Raw genomic sequence first — 21,804 nt, forward strand, 5'->3', positions numbered from 1 at the left:
GATAATAGACAGAGCCCTGTCTCCCAGAATTAAGGGATCTAAACACAATTGCTATGGGAATTATGTTGCTTAGAGATTTTTCGGGCACTCTGGTGGCCCAGTGGTAAAGTGCCTGCCCACTATTGCGGTGCATCCAGGTCTTTCGAGCGTCACAACATTATTGTCCCATGTATGGAGGGTGGGAGGGTATTTGTCACCGCACATTATTCCTAAAGGCTGGAGCGACACCTGTCAGCAGGGAGCCAGAGGAGGAGAGGAGAGGAACAAGCAAACCAGATGTAGAAAAACAAGCCCAAAATCTGCTATTTTCAAAAGAATATATATCCCAGATATAAATGGCATTAAATGGGGTTCAGTAGCCTATGCATGTCAAACTGGGCATCCTTTTCAAATTGGGTCTTGCCCTGAAAATGAATTTTTCGACCTTGCGCATGCCGACTCGGCCCCCAGCCTGGTACCCTAGTCAAAATATGGCCCTTGAGGAAAATGTATTGGGGAACCCTGCCCTAAGGCCAAGGATCAGGTGGGGGGGTTTATGTTTCCACACTGGCCTTGGGATCCCTCAGGAGGAAGTTGATAATGTTGCTCTGGAAAGGGAAGTCTGGAGCTCTTTGTTGGAATTGTTACCCCCAATTCCGGATAAGTGGTTGAAGATGGATGGATGGAAATCTGGTACGGGGGGTCCCTTGCACAAAATATTTTTAGATGGGGTGCCGTCGGACAATACATATTCAGATTTGGGGATCCTTGACATGAAAATGGTTGAATGAGAACCACTGGTTTAAACAACAAGCAAGCCCAAATAAGCAACTAAACTTTAGAAACAAGCCCACAAATAAGCAGACTTAGCAACTCTGAAGCCTGCTCAGAGTGACCAGGAAGGCAGGTAGGCAGATGTGGGGAAAAACGGCTGCAAAAAAGAAAGTTTTATTCACCAAAACACTACAATGGCTAACACAAAACTGCTAACTTTGCCTAAATGAGCAAACTTAAAGGATTCACACAAAGCACGCTATAACTATAAAAACATTGTGGATGGCAGAGTCCACACCACAACTAGCAAAAGACAATGGTGACCGATATAGTGCGTTGGTGTGAATAGCCCTTAAGACCAGTTGAACCCTGCAAGCATGCCTATTCTGGGGAGAACATTTTGCGGGGTGAAAACTATCCGAGTACAGCTGTAACTCATGTCCTGTTCACTAAGACTAGAGGGTTTAGTCAGTGGTTCTCAAACTTTTTCGTGCCAAAAGGACACCCAAAATGATATGCAGGTGCCAGGGACCCCTGGCACCTGCTATTTTTGAATGACCAACGTATAAAATATGGATATCGTGGTTAAGATTATTCAGATTTTGTAGCCTATTAATAAAGTTTGCTGGGAACCACCTGGAACCCCATCAAGGACCCCTGGGTGTCCCCGGACTTAACTCAAGCGGAGTCCCACACCACCAACTAAAACGAAAACAACAGTATATTTATAGTCATATTGCTTGGTGTGAACTGCACTTATAATAGTGGTGTGCACACTGACATAAACTCTGCTCTTAATGACACCAGGGGGGCCACACACACACACACACACACACACACAACCACACACACACACAACCACACCCTGACGTAGCCTCAACTCAAAATAACTAAGCACTCGGCTCCACACTGGCATTTGTCATACCCACGGGGGCATATTCACATCATGAAAAGGTCCCAACCTTTCTAACAACCAAGAACAACTGTTTAAATAGACCCTTCCGTCAGCGTGAGTCCATCACTGTACCATTCCTTCAGGTAACTACTATACCGCTCATAATCACCAGTGGTGACAAGTAACTACCGAAAGTGCATTCCCTTCCCACTTAAGTGCACTGTTGAGGCGCTTGTATACTTTACTTGTCTATTGCCATGTTTCAATACTTTATACTTTTACTTCACTGCATCTCAGAGGCAAATTATTTTATTTTGCTACACTATTGTTTGAAAACGTTAGTTGCAAGTTACCTTGTAGATTTGGATTATTATCACAAAATATTAACATTCATCCCTATTTTATACTTTGTACTGTATATAAAAAAATAGGTAATATGTGGTTTGAGAACAGTGGTCCTGAATGTGGGTCCCGGGGATGTTGTCCTTGAGAGGGTTACAGAGGATCCACCGTTAAATTAAAATTATTTCACTGCCTACGGAGAATCTATAAAAAATTGTATTCACTCTCTCCCCCACTTAACAGTCAGGTATGATAATTTACTTTTGCATCGAATGGACTGAATGGATGGACTATACACAGTATATGTATTGCTTAATACTTCTAAAATACATTTTATATAAGCTGTTCTGATTTTGAAGGTAAAGCTCTCATGCTGAAAATGCCTCTTAATAATCTTTTGAATTTAACTCTAATGCAAGGCCTTTTTTTTCATGAGAATATTTCGCTCTATTGTCGGCGGTTTGAGTTATATTGAGCATTTAAAGGCTTAATTATGTAGTGTAGCTTGTACAACGTGAACATTTGTTATTTTTAATTTTCCCAGACACTTCCCAAGAGCTGCAGCCATGCAGCTGACATTTTCTGCTGCGTTCATTATACCGAAAGGCAAATCTGTGATTAAAGAATCTTTCTCTCAGTGTTTTATAAACCTTGTCTAATTGGTACTTTCCTTATATGTGCTCGTTGTCACATGCCTCCAGAGTTCATGCACCTAATTTGGACTGATTCCAAAAATACTTCTGTCACGTTCATGGTAGTCCCCATGGGTCGAAGAGAAATTGCTTTCGGCTGTGCGGTTTCTTTTTTAGAGGCCCCTCCATATATGATTCAAATTTGGGGTCATTATGGGTGCATGATTTGAGGCATATTTGTTCTTATTTGGAAAATAGGCTAATCGGTATAGAATTACAAAACAAATCTGTATGATACATCACGTGACGCATGTTACCATCACCAACGTTGTGTTGTTGCCTTGATGGCAATTGACATTGTTCATTTCCATTATCTTTGTATTTACTATTTAAGACAATTAAAATACAAAGATACATTTTACTCCCAAAAGATATCTCAAATACTAGATTGCCCTTCTCAGAGGATGGCCACTATTGTTTTTCATGACCCAATGGCACCATAGTATTTGCGATTTCACTTGCACATAACATTTCTCATGGATTGATTGGTTGAATACTTTATTAGTCAAATATGTAATCAGCACGGAAGTACAGTAACAGTTGGGCATAAAAGCCCAGACAACACACAAAAGCCATTCCATTATGTTCCTATTAGTAATATGATAATATAATGGCGGGCTCGCTGCCATTAAACTTGCAGAGCTCATTCATTCTCACCAGAGGATATAGCCCCAAGTCCCCAACCAATTTTGGCGACACAATGGCATTTACTCTACCGCCACGCTTAGGCCAAAATGTCCAACTGCAGGCTAAAAATAAAATGGATTGACATAAAACTTAATGGGCTCAGCCAGGGTGAACCCTGTTGATTTCGGTGGTACCATGGACTTTCCTCTTGTGCCACCCTAAGGCCAAACTTTACCCTTGCACATAAAGTTTAGGTTGTATTTTGCAGTCCATTTACACGATCATTTACCCTGTCATGTTGTGACAGGATAATATAGTAGGTGTATTATTCCACCGTCTTGTCCTTTTGTACAATGTCAAGTCAAGAAGGATGATATGATGGCAGAAGATAGGTCACGCTCTACTTATGTATGATACAATCTACTATAAACTATAGTAATGATATGATATTTTAAACCAGGTCTTGGCACTTGAAACGGTTCTTGTGATTTGCATTGAGTAATAAATATGAAAAGTAGAAAAGTAAAGAAAACGACAAACAATACCTAATTTGCAACCTTTATTGAATACAATGTGTCATATTTTATGACTTTGTGGTAACTTACTAGAATACACAATGTCATATTTTATGACCCTTCATGGTGACTTGAATTGGAGAACTTATTCAGCGTCTTTCCCCTGCAAAACATGAATATGCTTTTAGACTTCTATTCATATAGATAAATATGATAACAAAGTGCATTCATCATATCTCATTATGTATTTTACCTTGCCAACATCACGACTCTTAGCTCTCAGCTTGTTGACCTGGGATTCAGCGATGTCGGCACGTTCCTCTGCCTCCTCCAGCTCATGCTGAACCTTCCTGAACTTGGTCAGGTGAGAGTTTGCTTGCTCCTCCTGGAATATGATAGAGACGGTTTAACGCCATTTAGAACTGAGACCGGATTCTACAAAATGGCTTCTAAATCATGACAGTTTTCTGAAAAACCTCATGTTTCTATGTCAGTGGTTCTATTTCATGTCCAGGAACCCCCAAAATGATATGTATTTGGCCGCAGACCCCCATCTCAAAATATGTTCTAGTAGGGACCACCAGAAGCAAAGATTTGAGTTAAAAGTGTTGAAAGAATATACATTCAAAGATTTGCGCCACATTTTCACAAATAGCAGATCTACAAGCTTGTACGAGCTTGCTACTTTTCAATAGCTAATTGCAGAAAAGCAGCAAAATGGACAGTGTGAGTGACAATACTGCTCATGGCTATATTTACATCATATCAGCATTACAATCACAAATTGTAAGGTTGCCTATCACAACCATCGGCATCGCAGTCTGTGTTGACCATAGATATCTTATAAGTTATAATAATAATATCTTTATAATAGTAGTAATAATAATAATAATAATAAAAAGCACACTCGTGTGAAGTGAGGGGCTTAAAGACAATCATTAAAGGTCCATAGACTTGGCTGCCACATGATGTCATTTCTGAAAGCCAGCCTGCCTCCTCCCAGCAGCTGCTTCCGTTTCCTCTTTACAGTTGCGCATATTTGACCTATAGATATTTTAAAATATACTGTAGTTCCCTGAACGGAAATGAAGAACAGATGACAGCTTCCGTTCTTGGCTTTCACGAGGTGTAGTTCCAGACTTTATAGTATACTCATTCGGAGATTGTGGACTAGTTGTCTGGCTATACATGAGACCATCATTTTACTTACCGCCTCCTCTGACTGCCTCTTGTAGGCCTTCACCTTCAGCTGCAGTTTGTCTACCAGATCCTGAAGCCTGGACAGATTCTTCTTGTCCTCTTCAGTCTAAAGTGACAGTTAAATTATGCAATTAGATGTATGTTCATGCAATCATATTACTTTTGTCATGGAATGAAATGAACATGATATACGGTACCTGGTACGTGAGCTCCTTCACTCTCCTCTCATATTTGCGGACACCTTTAATAGCATCTGCTCCACGTCTCATTTCAGCGTCGACCTCTCCCTCCAGCTCGCGTACCTTCAGAATTGAATTATGCCTCTGATTTAATTTGTCTATGACTGTATATTATATATACCCACAAGTTGGTATTAAAGGTTTTCTAGGCTCAAACAAGTGCTCTGAATTGCCTGTGGACTGTGATGGAAGTTAACAGTCCACAAATCACATATATGACATAACAATTTTCCAGCAGATGTCACTGTTGAGGGATTTTGCCGGTTTTCATTGCAGCTCAAAAGGCTTCAGAACACACACACAGAGAACCACAGACCACAGAAAATCCACTGAATGTTCAAAGTTCAGATTGTGTGGGTGTAATTCAGGTCATAAAACCTCGTAAAATAAAAATAAATTAATGTCATGAAACCTTTAAACTTGATCTTACCCTCTGCTCCAGTTTCTGGATCTGTTTCTTGCCTCCCTTCATGGCCAGGTTCTCAGCCTCGTCCAGACGGTGCTGCAGGTCCTTCACTGTGACCTCCAGGTTCTTCTTCATCCTCTCCAGGTGAGAGCTGGTGTCCTGCTCCTTCTTCAGCTCCTCCGCCATCATAGCAGCCTGGAATGTCATATATTTTTTTTATTGTATTTTCATATCAAGCAAGTAAAGTAAGAATATCTATTTGTCTGGATAAGGAAGGGGTAATAAAGGAGGATTGGTGGGTTCTAACTTACATCAGTGATGGCTTTCTTGGCCTTTTCCTCAGCATTCCTTGCCTCTTGTATAATGTCTTCCATTTCACCTTGGAGCTGGACCAGGTCTGCCTCTATTTTCTTCTTCGTGTTCATAAGGCTTGTGTTCTAAAATAAAGTTGCCGTTTTAACAATTAAGTATTATTATCATTCAGAATATTTTATTCTGAATGAGTTGTGGAGAGTATTTTATTTTATTGTCTCTTACCTGAGAGTGCAACAGTCCAGCACGCTCGCTAACATCGAGCAGTTCTTGCTCGGCCACTTTGCGGCCTCTCTCCGTCTGTTCCAGAGCCATCCTCAGCTCCTCAATCTCAGCCATCATGAGGCCGTTCCTACGCTCCACCATGGCAGCTTGCTCCTTCAGATCTTCTTGGGCTCTAAGAGCTTCGTCAAGGTGCAGTTGAGCATCCTGTAATGAATACATTTTGAGGAGGTGCTCAGAGAATCATCGGAATGTGGCCACTTCATTCTTCAGAGCAGTTCCACAGTTTATATATTGTCTAACTGCTAAGTTGTGTACCTTAAGCTGTCCCTGGATGTTCCTCAGTTGCTTCTGGGCCTCGGCAGCCTGGCGGTTGGCGTGGCTCAGCTGAACCTCCATCTCGTTCAGGTCTCCCTCCATTTTCTTCTTGATTCTCAGGGCATCATTTCTGCTCCTGATCTCAGAGTCCAGGGTGCTCTGCATGGAGTCAATCACCCTCTGGCTGTTCCTCTTGAACTGCTCCATCTCCTCGTCCTTCTCTGCCAGCTTCCTGTCGACCTCACCCTTGATCTGGTTGAGCTCCAGCGTGATACGAAGAATCTTGGACTCCTCGTGCTCCAGAGTACCCTAGAATGTAATGGGATCAAATAGAAGTATGGACCTACAGTATGAGGTCAATATGGGATCAACTGGTCGTATGGACCTATGAGAGTAATACAGCTCCACTGTTTGAAAATAAAACAAAAATATATTGACAATTGCATTATTCGTCTGGAACCTATAGCTTTTACCTCTGCTTCCTCGAGGGCCGTCTGGATCTCTGCTTTCTCTGTCTCTACTTGCTTCTTGTTCTTTTCCAGTTCATGGATGGTCTTTCCACTCTCACCAATCTGTTCAGACAAGTCTGAGATCTCCTCTGCAATTGATTGAGCATAATCAATGAGGAAACATCAGCCCAATCTGTTGTATTTGCTTTTGAATAAAGTGGAAGTAGCCTACTTCAAAATCAATCTGAAAGTTTTACATTATCAAATGTCTATATTTACTTTGGATTTACTTTTGAAACTGATCAAAACGTTTATGACACCCATTAAACACCAAAACACAAAAAAAACCGAAGCAAAATGAACGTTATTGAAAGCATTGTGTATTGACAACTCACGTTGTAGGTTCTTGTTCTCACGCTTCATGGTCTCCAGCTGGTCCAGAGACTCCTCGTAGGAATTCTTCATCTTAAACAGCTCAGTGCTGAGAGAACGAGACTCTTTCAGAGATCCCTCTAGTTCTGACTGTGCCTCTTCATATTTCTGCTTCCATTCTGCCAAGATCTGCACAGCATTTGTAATAACATTTGTAAAATATACAGTACCCCACTATAATTACTATAGTTTAAAAAAAAATGTTGAGTGTCAAAGCACCTTATCAAAGTTCCTCTGTTTCTTGTCGAGGTTGGCAGCTAAAGCGTTGCCCCTCTCCACATCGATCATGAGGTCTTCCACTTCACCCTGGAGTCTCACTTTGGTCTTCTCCAGAGAGGCACACTTGGAATTCACAGCCTCAATTTGCTCCTCAGCATCCTGAAGGCGCTGTGCGAGCTTCTTCCTGTTGATCAGTTTAGAATTACCGGTAAATCAAAATATAATTTGTAAAATATACAGTACACGCCCCGCCCCACCCCCACCCAAGGGGGAACCTTCAGCTGACCCATCCCTTCTTTCTTCAGCTCCCCCATGTCTCTCTCCATCTGCCTCTTCCCATCCTCCTTCAGCTACCCCTTCTATAACTTGTCCATGCATATTAACCCCCAGCCTTATGATGGCACGTTGGGGAAGTTTTCTTATTTATTTATAGTGATTCCTGATAGTTTAAAACACTATTGACTTACTTGGACTCCTCCAGCTCCTCAGTGCGTTGGATGGCATCGGTCTCATACTTGCTCCTCCACTGAGCCACCTCAGCGTTGGCCTTGGACATTGCACGCTGCAGCTCTGATTTCGCCTCCTGCTCTTCCTCATACTGTTCCCTCAGAAGGTCACAGTCATGGCGAGCTGATTGCACAGAATGTGCAAGGGCATTCTTTGCCTGTAAAGAGAAAATTTACCCAGATAATGTCAACTGAATACAATAACACACAAAAGTATCTACAGTAGGCCTATTTGTGCAACAGATATCGACTCCTCACCTTAACCTCCTCTTCAACGATCCTCTTCAACTCCTCAAGCTGTTGGGTGAAGGCCTGCTTGCCTCTGGTGAGCTGTGAGAGAAGAGCGTCTTTCTCCTCAAGCTGACGAGACATCTCACCTAGTTAGAAGTTTAAATGTTATTTTCAAAGTGTTAAATCATCTTTGTTGAACACATATTCCGAAAAGGCATTATGGAATTTGGTCAAGTGGCATTAACTATCCATGCTCGCAAAGAACATTTACCGTTTTCTGTCAAAAGTCTTGCTCTCTGAGATCCAATGTCATTTATCTGGCGAACGTTCTCATCACTCTTGGACTTGGTTTCACTAAGCTGGTCCTCAAGGGTGCGGCACATCTTCTCAAGATTTCCCTGTTCATTAGCATTGGACAGATTCAATAATTAGCTTAACCGGAAGTTAGCTCATGGATAATCAATCCTATCACGGGAGGGTCGCGGAGCACCCATTGTTTTGGATGGGGAAGGATGAACACATGGAATGTCAGAACAGGTCTGTGGAGATCTAAGGGTTTGAGGTCAGATGTAGAGTAGCCTCGGAAACCCAGACGTTTTTATTTCCAGGGAGAAAGAAAATGATGTAGAGTTGCTGGCCAATATTGATGACATCAGGGATCTCCATGGACATTCCCATATGGGCTTATTATTGATGATATCAGGGATCTCCAACCCTGATGATGTCACGTGATGTCACAAGGCATGACCTGGGGTGACAGACTAACAAACTGACGAGAAATGCCATGTTTTCATAGTAAATGCAACCTGTGGTCACAAAAATAACTGGCTCTGTCACATGCCTGATAGAATCACAGGGGTGATAGTTTATTTTTGGAACAAAGTTCTTATATGACGCAATCTAAGATTTCCCTATGGGATTTTCAATAGCAGAAATACTTCCCTGACCCATGGGTAGCGGGAGTGACGTCAGGACTTTGGTATTCTAGCATTTGTTTAGAATTGTACCATGTTGTTGTGTCAACCTATAGAAAGCAACCACCAGGGGGCATTATGTCATACCTTTGCCTTAGCCACAGATTCCATGTTGCTGGACAGGTCGTCGATCTCCATCTTATACTCGCTCTTCTCCTTCTCCAGTTTCTGCTTGACACGCTGGAGGTTGTCGATCTGCTCGCCCAGCTCCGCCACGCTGTCGGCCTGCTTCTTGCGCAGGGCGGCGGAGGTGGCTTCGTGCTGCAGGGTGGACTCTTCGAGGTCACGACGCAGCTTCTGGAACTCAGACTCGCGCTTCTTGTTCATCTCGATCTGAGCGCTGGTCGCTCCGCCGGCCTCCTCCAGCCTCTCGCTGATCTCCTCCAGTTCCCTGGAGAGGTCGGATCTCTGCTTCTCCACCTTGGCCCGAGCGGCACGCTCCGCCTCGATCTCTTCTTCCAGTTCTTCAATACGAGCCTTTTCAAGTCAATATTGGATTAACGTATGACAATTATAATTCACTCACATTGTTATTAACGATTTTGACTTTAGACACTTGACTGAAGGTCTATTGACCCGAAACGTTGCCTAAAGTTGTCCTTATGGTGCAAGTGTAGAACGGTGTGCAGGTCATTTTATTGTATTCTAAATGTTAGACACTTAAAATACCTGGAGTTCTTTGATCTTCTTTTGTAGCTGAGCCGACATGGCTTGCTCATCCTCAATCTTATTCAGAAGCTGGCTTGTTTCAAAGTCCTTCCTATGGAATACAGTACATGGTATTTGTCAAATATTGTCAATCTGCAAGTAGATTATTTGCATTCTATTTCATGGTGTTGTTAACATTACTTCTTTAGCCTCTCGTCAGCCTGTTGCTTGTCATTCTCCAGATCCATGATGGATTCTTGGGCCAGTTTCAGATCCCCCTCAAACTTTCTCTTGGCTCTCTCCAGGTCCATGCGGAGCTTCTTCTCTTGTTCCAGAGAACCCTCCAGCTGCAAAATAACAGACACTCTTAATCCAGAGTGATTTACCGTAAACAAGGAATAAATAGTAGATAAATGGGGGTGCCATGTGTCATTGGATGTTTTGTACACTCTGTGCGGTCAGTAACAGGGATTTTGAACTCACATCGTCAACTTGCTGCTCCAGCTTGACCTTGGCCTTGGTCAGAGTGTTGACTTTGTCCTCCTCTGCCTGCAGGTCATCCAGGGTCTGCTGATGGGCCTCTTGGAGGGCTTTCTTCTCCTTGGTCAGTTTAGCGACAGCCTCGTCCTGGGATGCCATCTCTTCAGTCAGGTTCTTCACCTGAATATGCATGTTATGTTGTTATAAATAGAACATTGAAATGAAATCAAATCCCTGCTTTTTCCTAAAACAAATATATTACAAATTTTATAACAAACAAACAAAACTAAGAAATGCGATGAATAAAACAATAATATTCCATTAATAAAACGATAATATAATAATTAATACAAATAGCTGCTATTTTCACTATAGTTTGGGTCCGGGCAAACGTCTAATTTCTCTTTTGGGTCTCGACCTGAGAGATTTAGGCACTAGAATGTGTGATCCTGAACCTTGTTTTCAGTGGCGTGCTTCTCCTTCTCCACTTTGGCCAGGGTGAGCTCCAGGTCATCAATGTCCTTCTTCAGCTCCGAGCATTCATCCTCCAGCTTCCTCTTCTTGGCGGTCAGCTCGGCGTTCATCTCCTCCTCGTCCTCCAGTCTCTCGGTCGTCTCTTTGATTTTCGCCTCCATCTGGATCTTACTTTTAATAAGACCCTCACATCTCTCCTCAGCATCAGACAGATTCTCCGCTTCCTGATTTTCAGTGGGAAAAGGTCAAACATATTGTATTCAATTCAAACTGCATTAGCAGACTCGGGTCCATATACAAGGTACAAAGGAATAGACATAAAAGAAACACAACATGCAATAGGCTATAAGATAATTAAAAATAAATAGTATATAACTTAACCCACACTACAGGCAGAACATAGGCCTACAGGGATTTTAACCAGTGCACCCTTAGTCTGGATGTATAGCATGGACAGCTCATAGTGGGGCTTGACAGTGCCACAATTATACTGTTTTCAGATACTATACATGCAGCCGTTGCATTAACTTGAACATTACATTTCTTAAAACCACAATTCTTATATGACCCAACAACTTCCGTGACCCACGGGATGAGCGAGTGATGTCAGGACTCTGGTACTCCCCGTAGATGTGTACGTACTGATTGTGCTGCCATCGCCAGATCATTCTTCTCCTGCGCCAGAGCTATCAGCTTCTGCTCCAGCTCCTTCCTCTTGGTCAGTGCAGAGCTCAGGTCAGTCTTCATCTTCTCGTAGTTGCCCTTCATCTCAACCAACTCCTTCTCAGTTTCTGCACTCTTCAGAAGAGGCTTTATCTTGTAGTACAGCTTCATCCATGGCCAGTGTTTCACATTGACGAATGAGCGGACGTTGAACTGGATGCTGTAAATGGCTTCTCTGTGGGGAAAAAAAACCATTTGAAGTAATTAAAATGTTTATTAGAAATTTGACTAAGCATGAATTAAATAAATACTGTTATCAGACGTACCTCCTCTCTAACATCTTCTGATACTGCTTCCTCATGACGTAACCTCGGGCGAGAGCCTGGGTCAAGGTGACCAGAGCGGCCAGCTTCTCATCTCGCATCTCCTCAAGGACACCCAACAGACCGGCTTTGAAGAACACCTAAATGTGATATTATACAAACTCTGATGATTCAAGTTTCTTTTTTAGGAAAAAGACCCCTTGGAATGTACCATCTCGTTTTCGAGGGGCTCCCAACACAGATATAAGTCACAATCATTATTGTACATGTAAACAACACAAAAAAATGTAAACTGTAATGATTCAACCTCAAAATCTATACCTTTAGTCCCCTCTTATAATTAACAAGATTGGCAGTGTGTTTACCTTGGTGTGCCCAAACTTGTACTCATCGTGAGGGACTTCAATGGATCCAAGCAGCTTCTCGGACGCCTTCTTGTTGTCCATGAACTGGCCCTCGGGACACGCGCTGGCGTTCAGTACTTTGTACCTGTTTTGTGAGAGTTAACAGTCATTGTGTTTTGCGCTCCTCCTGTGCCTGGTAAAGCAAACATTAAAAGCCCAAGAACTTGGCTGCCACATGACATCATGTCTGAAAGCCAGACGTTGTTCGGGCTAGTGCCCCTCAAAAATATGTTGTATAGAGGGCAATTATAATGCATTAAGGCATATTAGCCAAGGATCCTTTCAATAGTTATGGACCTAATGCTGCTGTAAAAAGTACTTCACCTCTGCTTGAAGTCAGCATAGAGGATTCTGCTGGGGAAGCCCTTTCTGCAGATCCGGATCCCTTCCAGCACACCGTTACACCTCAGCTGGTGGATGACCAGGAAGTTCTCCATCAGGCCTGTGAAGAGGTTGTTCCGTGATTAATTACGACACAAATAATTACACACTTTACTACGACTTTTTTGTTTCTGTCGCATCCATGAACCAATAATTTGATGCCCAGCGGAGTCTCCGGTAGGCCAGCCACGAGCCACCCCATCATCACATTATTGGCTTAGGAATGAGACAAAAAAAAAAATCCATCAAGGGTGTGTAATTCATTTTTTTGTCAACTACTCCTTTAATTTAATCATCACCTGAATTATTTACAACTGTATTTTCTTCGAGTTTACCTGGAGTCTTTGACTCGTTGGGAATGAGGCAACGCACAAAGTGAGGATGAGTGCTCCTCAAATTGGTCATCAGCTTCCCCAAGTTCTCCTATAGAGATATCATAAAACCAAGTAGGCCTATTATTCGTGAAAATGTGACACTTATTTTAATTCCAACATGAAATATTGGATATATGATTATATCTCAATAATTCTTCCGACAATAATGTTGACAATGCTTAGTTCTTACCCTGAACGCTGCAGACACAGTCATCATGGAACCGCCCTTCTTCTTAGCTCCCTTCTTTGTGTTGTCTGTTTGTTTGTTAGAATCATAAGTGGATAGTAAACAATCAAATCACACCTGTGTGAAGTGAGGGGCTCTTATCATCGTACATCATCCATTCTTTGCCAATGGGAGTTTAATATTTAGTGTATAGGACAAAACTACACTGCAACTACAGGAAAATAATACTATATATATGATTAGAGAGAGAGATTGGCAGTCAAATCACTCTGATTGCATAACATAAAATAATGCAATAGAGGATCATTCCTTTCGGGGCTGTGTGGGGTGCTTAATGTCTGATTTAATTACTTGCTTGGTTTCTCCCAATAAATCAGGTTATGCGGTATATGTCCTTTTTTAAACTATTTGTTAATTGACACATTAGGCCAATCTCTCTGTCAAATAAAACATTGACAGTCAAATTAGACTCCTTCGATCGATTAGTCGACTATTCGACTAATCGAGGTTAGGCCTAAATCATATATGGTTAAACATATCACCTTCAGGCTCCGGTACCGGGTACAAAGTGCACAGTAGTTTGACTGAAGACTTCTGGTACAGCTGCACCACAGAGTCGTTCAAAGGATCCTTATTTTTCTCGAGCCAGCCTGTGATGCTGTAGTCCACGGTGCCGGCGTAGTGGACCAGGGAGAAGTGGGCCTCCGCCTTGCCTTTGGCAGGCTTGGGCTTCTCAAAGGCCTTGGTCTTCCCGAGGTGCTGGTCGTACAGCTTGTTCTTGAAGGTGGTGTCCGAAGCCTTGGGGAACATGCACTCCTCTTCGAGGATGGAGAAGATTCCCATGGGCTTTTGGGAAGAGAGTATAAAAGGAAAATAAAATCACCCAAAGAAATAAAATAAACCATAATGATGGAGCACCAATGTCTGACGTAACTTCCTACGCATCCTACCTGGGTCACGTTTTTCACTCCCCATGTTTCCATTTATGCATGACATGATGTATATTACCTTCTCAATGAGCTCAATGCAGGCAGCCAGGTCCATGCCAAAGTCAATGAGCTCCCAGGGGATGCCCTCTTTCTTGTACTCTTCTTGTTCCAGTACAAACATATGGTGGTTGAAGAACTGTTGCAGTTTCTCATTGGTGAAGTTGATGCACAGCTGCTCTAGGGTGTTGAACTGTGAGTGTACGGGAATATGATTAGCGTAATGTCTTAAAGTGATTGTGACAAAAGGAATTAGTCTGCCACCTAAAACTAGTCCATGCCCCTTACGTCAAAGATTTCAAAACCAGCGATGTCCAGCACACCAATGTAGTGGTTTCTCGCTTGCTTGGTGTCCAGCATCTGGTTGATTCTAATGACCATCCACAAGAACATCTTCTCATAGATGGACTTAGCCAAGGCACCCACTGAGTTCATGACCTAAGGAAATGGAGTGTGAAATTCAGTATATTTTGGTTTTCTAAAATATTCACTACTCCTTTTCTAAATGTCCTGTCCAATATCAAATAAAACAAATTAAATAAAAGTAAATGATGTATCTCACCTGTGGCACAGTCTGTGCCTTGGTTACATATTCGTTTCCCACTTTCACTCTGGGGTAGCAGTAAGCCTTCAGCATGTCTGCAGAGTTCAGGCCCAGCAGGTAGGCGATCTTGTCAGCCTCTGAAATAGATCATGAACAAAACACAGAATTTACTATTGTGAAGTCATATTTTCTAACGCATTGGAATGTGGGCGTACAGATTACAGATGGAGAACATCAGAAAGGGTTCACACATTCACGCGTTCACGAGCTACTTGCTCGCCTAAGCTTGCACAGTGATGCCTCTCCTAGATATGACGCCTCTTCTGGCTCTGGGGCGTGTGTTTTTGAGAGGGGGAAAAGCTTTCCAGAGATTCCTTGCCAAGCGGAAGCTTCAAGCTTCCGCGTGCGTCACGGAATAGATGCGCTGTGATTGGCCAGTAGTCACTTGAGTGGCAGCGTGGCGTAGCGTGCCTTCCACACTTCCGCCCCAGAGTGTAAATTGTTCCGCCCTCCCGTCAACACACATGGTTCCAAAGAAACTGCAGCGGCCAACGAGGCATCTATTTTTTAAATATCTATGATGCCTCCCGTTGCTCAAATAGGCTGTAAACAGGAAGTAGGTGTACAACGCAGTATTGTGTAATAAAATGTTGCCAGACCACAGAATATGTTATAACCCTCCCAGCCTAATTAGGATGATATTTTTAAACGTGGATGGGGGGAGGGGTGTCCACTGAAGACAGTGAACTACTACGGTATACTTATTCTAGCCAGAAGATGGCAATGCCCTCTTATAGCATGGCACACTGCCCAAAAGATGGCGGTGCACTGCAGCGTATAGCATCAGAAGACTGGTGGACCATGGCATAATATGCTACTGTATCTACACCAGTCTTCTGCCATCAGGGACTCTGATGACATCACTGAAACTCATCTTAGCTTGTCATCATGTTTAGTGTCTCACCAGGAAATGCCCTAACAAGTAATTTCCTGTTTACGGGCCAACTGCAATCTGGGAATCCAATCAACCCAAAAAAATAGGAAAATACTATGCCATCTGCTGTTATGTTATGTTTTCATTCCACTAATCTCAATGTATAAACGTTCTGAATGCCCCTGCCGAGAAATTCAGTAGCGCAGCTCGGAATCTGTTCTTGGGAGATGAATGGTGCGTTCACACGTCATGACGCTGGCTTCCATTGACAATGAATGGTAGACTGCATCGTTTCATCTGCCCCTGTGAACGCAACACAAGTCAAGTGAGACTCTGTGCGCCTCTGTCATTTTAACGGTTTGTTTTTTGTCAGACCGTCTTTGTCGGACTGTCAACAATGCTGATTGCTGAGAGCTGGCTTTCTGCATTCCTGGAGTGCGGATGAGTGTGAATAAGCCATGCCGTTTGGGGGTGAAGATGTCTTGTTCTAACAACCGTCGCTCGACTGAAGATGCTCACCCTCATTGCCATCTGGCTCTGCCTGTTCCTCACGCTGCTTCTGCTTGAACTTCATGACTCCATGATGCATCACTGCACCGGTGAACTTGAAGATCGCCATCTTCTCCTCGGAAACGAAGCCCAGAATATCGATAGCGGACTGGATTTAAAAATAAATGTTTAGATTAAACGTATAAACATTAGATGTTTTTCATGCCAAGGACCCCTAGCTGAGTCTGAGGGAGAGAGAGATATGAAGCAGGGACCCCACTATATATTGGATTCATTTGTATTTAACATTTAATGACTTAAAACCCTCAATACTTTGTAAACTTGACCTTTGGCTCCGGAATGCTAGGGTTCAAGTGGTTAAATGAAAGTCCCTATCACGCAAAGATTTGGCAGTATCTGTCTCACTTCAGGCAATATTATTTTTGCAGAGCACACGGAATATTAGAAAGATCGAAATGCGTGTACTGACGTCAGTGGCTTCCAACTCCTCTTTGTCATTGATGCTGGGCACGGCGATCTGACCCATGCTGCACAACGGGAAGTCGTAGGGGTTGGTGGTGATCAGACACATTTCTGAAACGGCATTAAAAAGAGAAAGGGGCGAAACATTAGTTTTTATGAATTCATTGGTGCAATCACTACTTCAATAGTCCATTGTCAAACCTACCAACAATCTCAGGTTTGTGACCGGTCATCATCTGGTAGAAGATATGATATCCTCTCTCAGCAGGAAGCTGGAAGGTCACTCTGGACTTCTCCAGCAGATCTATAAGCATTAATGTACATCACTGTTAATATATAATATGACTCATAATGATAAAATCGAATCAGAATATATAATTTATCGTCTTTATTTATTTTATTTATACGTTTATTTGGGAGGGACAGCGCATATTAACACAACACATACCTACAATGCTGTGTAAATACTCCGGATTTAGCAGGAATGCTAGTTTCCCCATACAGTCCCCAAACAGAAAACAAGCAACTCAAGAAAACGAATAAAACCTACATTTTAGCCTATTTACAAATGTTCACATTTGGACGATTGTCCATGATCCATCCTTTTAGTTGGACCTTAAAAGATGTAAAGGATGGACACTCTTATGTTAGTGGTATAGATTGTTCCAAATTGCGCTTCCTTGAACTGAAAACTAAGGAATTTTGTGCAAATGCTGCACCTCACAATCCCCTCTGGGGACAGCCCTTGTACTTGTACCTTGTGAACGTCATAATCATACTTACATGTCTCAATATCAGCACTGGCCAGTTTACCGGTTGCGCCGAAGTGGATTCTGATGAATTTACCCTGTGTATAATATAAGCAACATTTGTAGTTTATTGGTTTAGTAACACTTCTAGCATCCCTCTACATCCTGCACGTTTTCTCATAATATGAAATTGTTTTTGCACTTACAAAGCGAGACGAGTTGTCATTCCTCACAGTCTTGGCATTGCCATAGGCCTCCAGCAAGGGATTGGCTGCAATAATCTGGTCCTCCAGTGACCCCTATATATATCATCAAATATTACATTTGGTCTGTATTATTATTATTATTATTGTGTGTGTGTGTGTGTGTGTGTGTGTGTGTGTGTGTGTGTGTGTGTGTGTGTGTGTGTGTGTGTGTGTGTGTGTGTGTGTGTGTGTGTGTGTGTGTGTGTGTGTGTGTGTGTGTGTGTGTCGTAATTTCCTAAAGTTATACCTGCATTTTGCCGGAGGTGGTGACTTCTACCTTCTTGGTAGAAGCTGCTGCTGCTGTTGCAAAGTACTGAATGACACGCTTGGTGTTCACAGTCTTCCCAGCACCGGACTCACCGCTGGTTATAAATACATAGATTCAGAGAAATGCAATTTGTGCCGATATTACAAATTCCATCTTTAAATGCCCCAGTAGATGATGTCATGAGGAACTTACGTGATCAAGACGGACTGGTTCTCCCTATCTGTAAAAGGTCAAGCAAAGGTACTATTAGTAGAGCACAAAACCATTATGTACTGTTTAATATATTTTTTATTTATTTGACATTGTCCTGACTAGTACGTACCAGTAAGCATGAACTGATAGGCGTTGTCAGAGACAGAGAAGATGTGGGGTGGAGCCTCAATACGCTTCTTGCCTCTGTAGGCATTTACAACGTGCTGGTCGTACACTGGGAGCCACTTGTAGGGGTTCACAGTCACACAGAACAAGCCAGAGTAGGTCTGAAGGGGAGAAGAGAGAGAACGTTATAACAACATGCATATTGCATACATAGCAGAGAGCACTCCAGCTAACCGGGACAGCAGATCAGCTGGACCTGGGAATACAGTCACAGGTTACAACTAACAAAATAATGAGCAAATTAACTTTGGCGCCATGATTTTTTCCATTTGTTTTTTATCTTGAGGAAGTAACTTATTTTTCTTTTGGTCCCATCGACAGGTCAGAGAATACTGTACCGTTCTCAGAAGCTATTGAATCTTACGTAGATCATCCATGCTGCGTAACTACTGTACTGTACTGTACTGTACTGTACTGTACTGTACTGTACTGTACTGTACTGTACTGTACTGTACTGTACTGTACTGTACTGTACTGTACTGTACTGTACTGTACTGTCGTAGATCATCCATGCTGCGTAACTACTGTACTGTACTGTACTGTCGTAGATCATCCATGCTGCGTAACTACTGTACTGTACTGTACTGTACTGTACTGTACTGTACTGTACTGTACTGTACTTACATAGATCATCCATGCTGCGTAACGCTCTTTGAGGTTATACAGCACAGTGGCTTCACTGAGGTGGGTCATCATGGCCATGTCCTCAATCTTGTCATACTTTGGAGGGTTCATAGGGGAGACATCTTCCTCCTTCACGGTCTTTTCCTAAAAGTTAAAAACACAGCTTTAGAATAATGTCTAGCATTTGCTGTAGTTAGTACTATAAGGCTCTGGCACGCTGAAAGTACTTTTTATATATGTGATGTATGCCATGCTTTTGTTTTTGCTTAAATGTAAGTCGCTCTGGATCAAGAGCGTCTGCTAAATGCCTAAATTGGAAATTGTGTCGGTTGCTCGCATCATCAAACGCATCCATTTTTCTTTACAATGGCTGAGGCCACAGTGGATGTGTCATGTGTCATCAATGCCACTCAAAAGTCTGACCTTTATATTTTCCCTTTGAGAAACACGAGTAAATCTTTCATGAAAAAGACCACGGTCTGCTCAGATACCGAAAAATAATTAGTTATTAGTAAATAATACGTTTATCTTTGAAACTACAGTGTAGTAGACCCCTCTTCCTGTGCACATAGTTAGCTGGTGACGGCAGCGCCTTAAATGGCAAACATATGTATGTGGATGATGAATGATGTATAATGATGTACCCTGGTACAAGTTCAAGGGTCATGTTCAAGTAGCTCAGTAGCTTGCATTCAAAAAGGATAGACAGTAAAAGGAATGACAGATGTACATAACATCCAACATTCTGTGTGTGTGTGTGTGTGTGTGTGTGTGTGTGTGTGTGCCCGTGTGCGCCTGCGTGCGTGTGTCTTTTGTTACATCCCCCGTTTCATTCGGTACGGTGCAGCCAAATATATCGAGACACTTTGATGCTTAAAATTCCAACAAGGGGCCTACTTGACATCTGTCATTGACTCATTGACACTTGCAGTGTGTCACGTCCTTAAGTATATCAGTGTGTCACCGTTTGAATTTAGATCCATCCTTTGCCCACCTCCTTTGTGTCCAGCACTGTCACGGTGACTTTGCCGCCGTCCCTCTTTAGAATCGTACATTTGAGATACAGCTCCTTCACGTCGGACACGTACGCTGCTGATTTGGCGTCAAAGGGTTTACTCTGAGCCTCGATTCTCTCCCTCTCTCCCTTGCGCAGGTATGGCGCAGCCAAGCCGTAAACGGCCATCTCCGCGTCGTTACTCATGATGGAGGCTTTCTGTAGAAATAAGACAAATGGAGGGTGTTGATACTGATAGGGTGCAGATAACTGTATGACTGTATGTAGGACTATTATATTGTTTAGTTTTAATAGGAAATGAACACTCAACTTTTTCCCGCTTTGCAGTAACAGTGGAACCTTTCTATAATCTTCACAACTGCAACCTCTTGAGTGAGAAGATAAAACATGTTGATGAATTAAACATGAGTTTAATACTATTATTGACAGAGTACATGGATTATATTAGATTACATTAATCTAAATTAGCGACTTGAAAGTTCTCCATTTAGATTCTAAATGGAGAACTTTCAAGTCGCTAATGTCTTGTCATACCAGAAAGGTAAAGCCATGCGGTGTAAAGTCAGTGTTAGTTCTTAGATTCGACCTACTCTAACAGGGTGACCAAAGGTCCAGCTGTAGACAAACTTGAGTAGGTGATACCTTGCTAATTATTGCTGAACACCACTCATTAGAAAAGAACAACTTGACTCCTTGATAGTTCCACGTCTGAGATTAGAGATCCTTTATCGTTATATTATTTCAGCTAATTCAGATGTTTTGTTGATTATTCTGAAAATGTACAACTTTTTTGTTGTGACTTTATTGATTTATTTAGTGACTTTATTGGAGTATTTCCATTTTAATACTTTTTTTTACATCTCAGAGGCCAATATTATACTTTTACTCTGCTACAATTATTTGATTTTCTTTTTTACTTTGTAGATTTTGATTATTATTACAAAACATTTGAAAATAGTCGATCTACAAGCTCACAATGTGTCGCATCGCGACGCATTGAAAGCTACCCAGGATGTGACCACGGGTCCTCTGTGAAAGTGCTGACATTTTTACCACTGAGTTAATAAAGCCTGGCTGCTTGCTCTGGGGAGAAATATAATTTTTACAATTCAGGTGTCAAACCAGAAACAGGATTGTGTCCAACCTAGACCGAGATGCTGGATGTCTCAATAAAAGAGCAGGTAGACCAAATGCAACCACGGCAACTGTATACATTTTATATTAACATACTGTACCATACAGACTTTTTTTTTTTTTTTAATAATAGACCTTTATGGTTATATTATTTGTTAAAGACGACTGAACAAAGTGTCAAGCAGCTAACATAAACTGTGTACCTTTCTTTCAATTGATTTTCAAAATAAAATGAAACAAATAGAAAATGTAGAAAATATAATTTATTTTTTTATAGTGACTCGTTTTCTAATTTATTTAAGTTTTCCTCTAATTAGATTTACTTTGAGATGAATGACAAGTGAAGTCTCAACTCACCTCCAAGTGGCTCCCCAAACTCCTCTGCTGTGGCTCCATCCCATGGGGAGGAGGGACCCTTTATATGCCCATCGCATTGTATCACAGAAACTATAAGTAGTACACGCCTTTAAAAGGTTCTTTCATTGTCGGTTGACATTGCATTTAGCATCCATTTAGCTAGAAAACTATTTAAAATCTATAAATAATCCGTACCAAGGATTATAATTCCAACATTGCCACCATACTTCTTGGCAAACTTCGGTTTTATATGTCTCTGACGTCTTGCCAGTGGCTTGATATAAAAATAATCGGGGGGTTTGGCACTGGCATGGTGATGGTAAGCTTCATTA

At 42.0% G+C, this 21,804-nt stretch overlaps 1 protein-coding gene across 1 annotated transcript in view; it reads right to left on the reverse strand.

Annotated features, from left to right (window-relative positions):
• LOC308320377 (myosin heavy chain, fast skeletal muscle-like) overlaps positions 1-21,526 on the reverse strand; it is a gene marked incomplete at its 5' end in the record, with an annotated part of 40,232 nt that extends 18,706 nt beyond the window's left edge. The window contains 41 exons of the mRNA XM_080770724.1: positions 3,854-3,987; positions 4,078-4,209; positions 5,035-5,130; positions 5,222-5,326; positions 5,694-5,864; positions 5,981-6,106; positions 6,207-6,410; positions 6,522-6,830; positions 6,995-7,119; positions 7,366-7,531; positions 7,622-7,805; positions 8,089-8,285; positions 8,386-8,504; positions 8,630-8,756; positions 9,420-9,809; positions 10,002-10,092; positions 10,182-10,327; positions 10,464-10,640; positions 10,916-11,158; positions 11,577-11,832; positions 11,924-12,060; positions 12,286-12,409; positions 12,649-12,766; positions 13,041-13,128; positions 13,270-13,334; positions 13,809-14,112; positions 14,275-14,445; positions 14,541-14,690; positions 14,815-14,933; positions 16,250-16,388; positions 16,710-16,813; positions 16,908-17,006; positions 17,486-17,549; positions 17,658-17,750; positions 17,944-18,058; positions 18,157-18,184; positions 18,287-18,443; positions 18,967-19,110; positions 19,961-20,179; positions 20,292-20,348; positions 21,473-21,526. Of these exons, the coding sequence (XP_080626850.1) occupies positions 3,970-3,987; positions 4,078-4,209; positions 5,035-5,130; positions 5,222-5,326; positions 5,694-5,864; positions 5,981-6,106; positions 6,207-6,410; positions 6,522-6,830; positions 6,995-7,119; positions 7,366-7,531; positions 7,622-7,805; positions 8,089-8,285; positions 8,386-8,504; positions 8,630-8,756; positions 9,420-9,809; positions 10,002-10,092; positions 10,182-10,327; positions 10,464-10,640; positions 10,916-11,158; positions 11,577-11,832; positions 11,924-12,060; positions 12,286-12,409; positions 12,649-12,766; positions 13,041-13,128; positions 13,270-13,334; positions 13,809-14,112; positions 14,275-14,445; positions 14,541-14,690; positions 14,815-14,933; positions 16,250-16,388; positions 16,710-16,813; positions 16,908-17,006; positions 17,486-17,549; positions 17,658-17,750; positions 17,944-18,058; positions 18,157-18,184; positions 18,287-18,443; positions 18,967-19,110; positions 19,961-20,167 (5,808 nt within the window). The 3' untranslated portion in view covers positions 3,854-3,969. Of the gene's footprint in view, positions 3,988-4,077; positions 4,210-5,034; positions 5,131-5,221; positions 5,327-5,693; positions 5,865-5,980; positions 6,107-6,206; positions 6,411-6,521; positions 6,831-6,994; positions 7,120-7,365; positions 7,532-7,621; positions 7,806-8,088; positions 8,286-8,385; positions 8,505-8,629; positions 8,757-9,419; positions 9,810-10,001; positions 10,093-10,181; positions 10,328-10,463; positions 10,641-10,915; positions 11,159-11,576; positions 11,833-11,923; positions 12,061-12,285; positions 12,410-12,648; positions 12,767-13,040; positions 13,129-13,269; positions 13,335-13,808; positions 14,113-14,274; positions 14,446-14,540; positions 14,691-14,814; positions 14,934-16,249; positions 16,389-16,709; positions 16,814-16,907; positions 17,007-17,485; positions 17,550-17,657; positions 17,751-17,943; positions 18,059-18,156; positions 18,185-18,286; positions 18,444-18,966; positions 19,111-19,960; positions 20,180-20,291; positions 20,349-21,472 lie in introns of the transcript that reaches the window.
• Positions 21,527-21,804: the final 278 nt, after the last annotated feature.

The sequence above is a fragment of the Protomyctophum bolini genome (genome assembly GCF_963924005.1).
Source record: "Protomyctophum bolini genome assembly, chromosome: 8".
Taxonomy (NCBI): Eukaryota; Metazoa; Chordata; class Actinopteri; order Myctophiformes; family Myctophidae; genus Protomyctophum; species Protomyctophum bolini.